This window comes from Cibotium barometz, chromosome 51 (assembly GCF_041138505.1).
Source record: "Cibotium barometz isolate CiBa-2024 chromosome 51, ASM4113850v1, whole genome shotgun sequence".
Lineage (NCBI taxonomy): Eukaryota > Viridiplantae > Streptophyta > Polypodiopsida > Cyatheales > Cibotiaceae > Cibotium > Cibotium barometz.
This window is the reverse complement of record NC_141096.1, coordinates 35,916,316-35,917,880: the sequence shown is the minus strand read 5'-3', so window position 1 is coordinate 35,917,880 and position 1,565 is coordinate 35,916,316. Positions and strand designations below refer to the sequence as shown.

At 47.2% G+C, this 1,565-nt stretch overlaps 1 protein-coding gene across 3 annotated transcripts; it reads left to right on the top strand.

Moving 5' to 3' along the window:
* Window positions 1-267: 267 nt before the first annotated feature.
* LOC147609590 (dirigent protein 21-like) lies at window positions 268-1,203 on the top strand. 3 transcript variants are annotated; one of them, XM_086787824.1, is made up of 2 exons: window positions 268-329; window positions 512-1,203. In XM_086787824.1, the coding sequence occupies exon 2, from the start codon at window positions 547-549 to the stop codon at window positions 1,084-1,086; it is 540 nt and encodes a 179-aa protein (XP_086643950.1). In that variant the 5' UTR covers window positions 268-329; window positions 512-546; the 3' UTR covers window positions 1,087-1,203. The 3 variants fall into 3 exon arrangements, with proteins under 3 accessions (XP_086643950.1, XP_086643952.1, XP_086643951.1); XM_086787826.1 differs by having other exon boundaries at window positions 278-329; window positions 529-1,203; XM_086787825.1 differs by having other exon boundaries at window positions 296-362.
* The last annotated feature ends 362 nt before the right edge of the window (window positions 1,204-1,565 follow it).

Below are 1,565 nucleotides of genomic sequence, written 5' to 3'. Positions count from 1 at the left end.
AAAGTATATGGTTGTATGTGGAGCGCTAGTATATTATTGTTTTGAGTATGTTAACGAGGCTTTGGAGGTGGTGATTTGACTAATAAATATGTATAGCATGTTACTATGAATAAATTAATATTTGTTGTTGCAACGGCCATTTTCTTTCACGAGAGCCAGCTCGATGCAAGGAAGCACGTTTGTGGAAAGTCGGAAACTTTGCGAAGGTTTCGGGGCTGGTATGTCAATTATATAAGCAGTGGTGGTTTTGCTAACAATGCATCCACACTCTCTCTCTTCCCCCCGTTGTAAGCGACTCTCTCTGTCTCTGTCTCTCTCTCCGCCCCGTTGTAAGCGACTCTCTCTCTCTCTCTCTCTCCATTGTAAGCAACTGTGTGTGTGTGTGTGTGTGTGTGTGTAACGTGTCTTCTGTTACATTTCTCTTTGCTCATGTTAACTAGACAGTGGTGATTATTATAGCTGCTTAATCAGATTATTATAGCTGCTTAATCATGGTTGTAATTTTGCCCAGCTTGAATCACGTCACAGGTGGTGTAGAAGAAGGTCATGGCGGTGCGCAGCTGCAGCATCTACGTCGTGCTAGCCGTTGTGCTCGTGTTGTCACTCCTCAGTGCAGCACTTGGGTCGACGGGCACCATATCCTATTATCTGCAGCAAGAGTTTGGTACAAACGAGCTGGGCATGGTGCCGGCCGCCCGGCCGGCCGTGAACGGGACCAACACGGGCTTCGGGCTAGAGATGGTGTACGAGTTCGTGATGACGGCGACGGAAGATCCTGCGTCGGACATCATGGGATACGTGAGGGGGACGGCGATCGCCGTCAACAACACGGCGGCCGCCACCGTCTTTTTCATAAGCAACGTGGTGCACTACGAGTACGAAGGCATGAATGGCACCCTGAGCCAGCAAGGGGAGGCCATCTTCACCGACCCATCTTGGGAGTTTTCCGTTGTGGGCGGCACCGGAGGCTTCCGGAACGCCTTTGGCTACAGCTTGGGCCGTGCCGTGTCGTTCTCTCGCACACCCGCCGGCCTCTCCCACGTTGTCACTCACTATGACGCTTACTTCTCCTTGAAAGGCTACTAATAAAACCATATTGGCCCACTAATAAAACCATCATCGAGAAGTTTTGCATGCTTCTCACACCTCATTCCATGTTCTTTCTTAATTGTATTCTTTCTCAAACTTTCCAATATTTTTCAAGATTCCAGAACATTCACAAGAACACACACTTCCAGTAAGGCACCTTGGGATGGGGACAATAGCCAAGTGGTTAAGGGAGCATTTCTGGGGACAATAGCCAAGTGGTTAAGGGAGCGTCTTTTCTCCTCCCAGACATGGGTTCTATGTTGGCTTACCCCCCCCTCCTCACTCCACAAATGGTTGAGAGTGTGTGTGTTTTCCCCTTCTTATCTATGTAACAAATATGCACTTCAATTCGTTTAGACCAACAAATGAGTTGTTTATCTATGTAAGAAGAGAGCACCTAATGGTTAATATCCATGATTATATCTTCTTGACAAAATCACTTGTTGTCTTCTCAATGGACCATAATATATAAATCT

Coding starts and splice junctions, on each gene's coding strand:
- LOC147609590 (XM_086787824.1), top strand. CDS start 547: ATGGCGGTGCGCAGCTGCAGCATCTACGTCGTGCTAGCCGTTGTGCTC.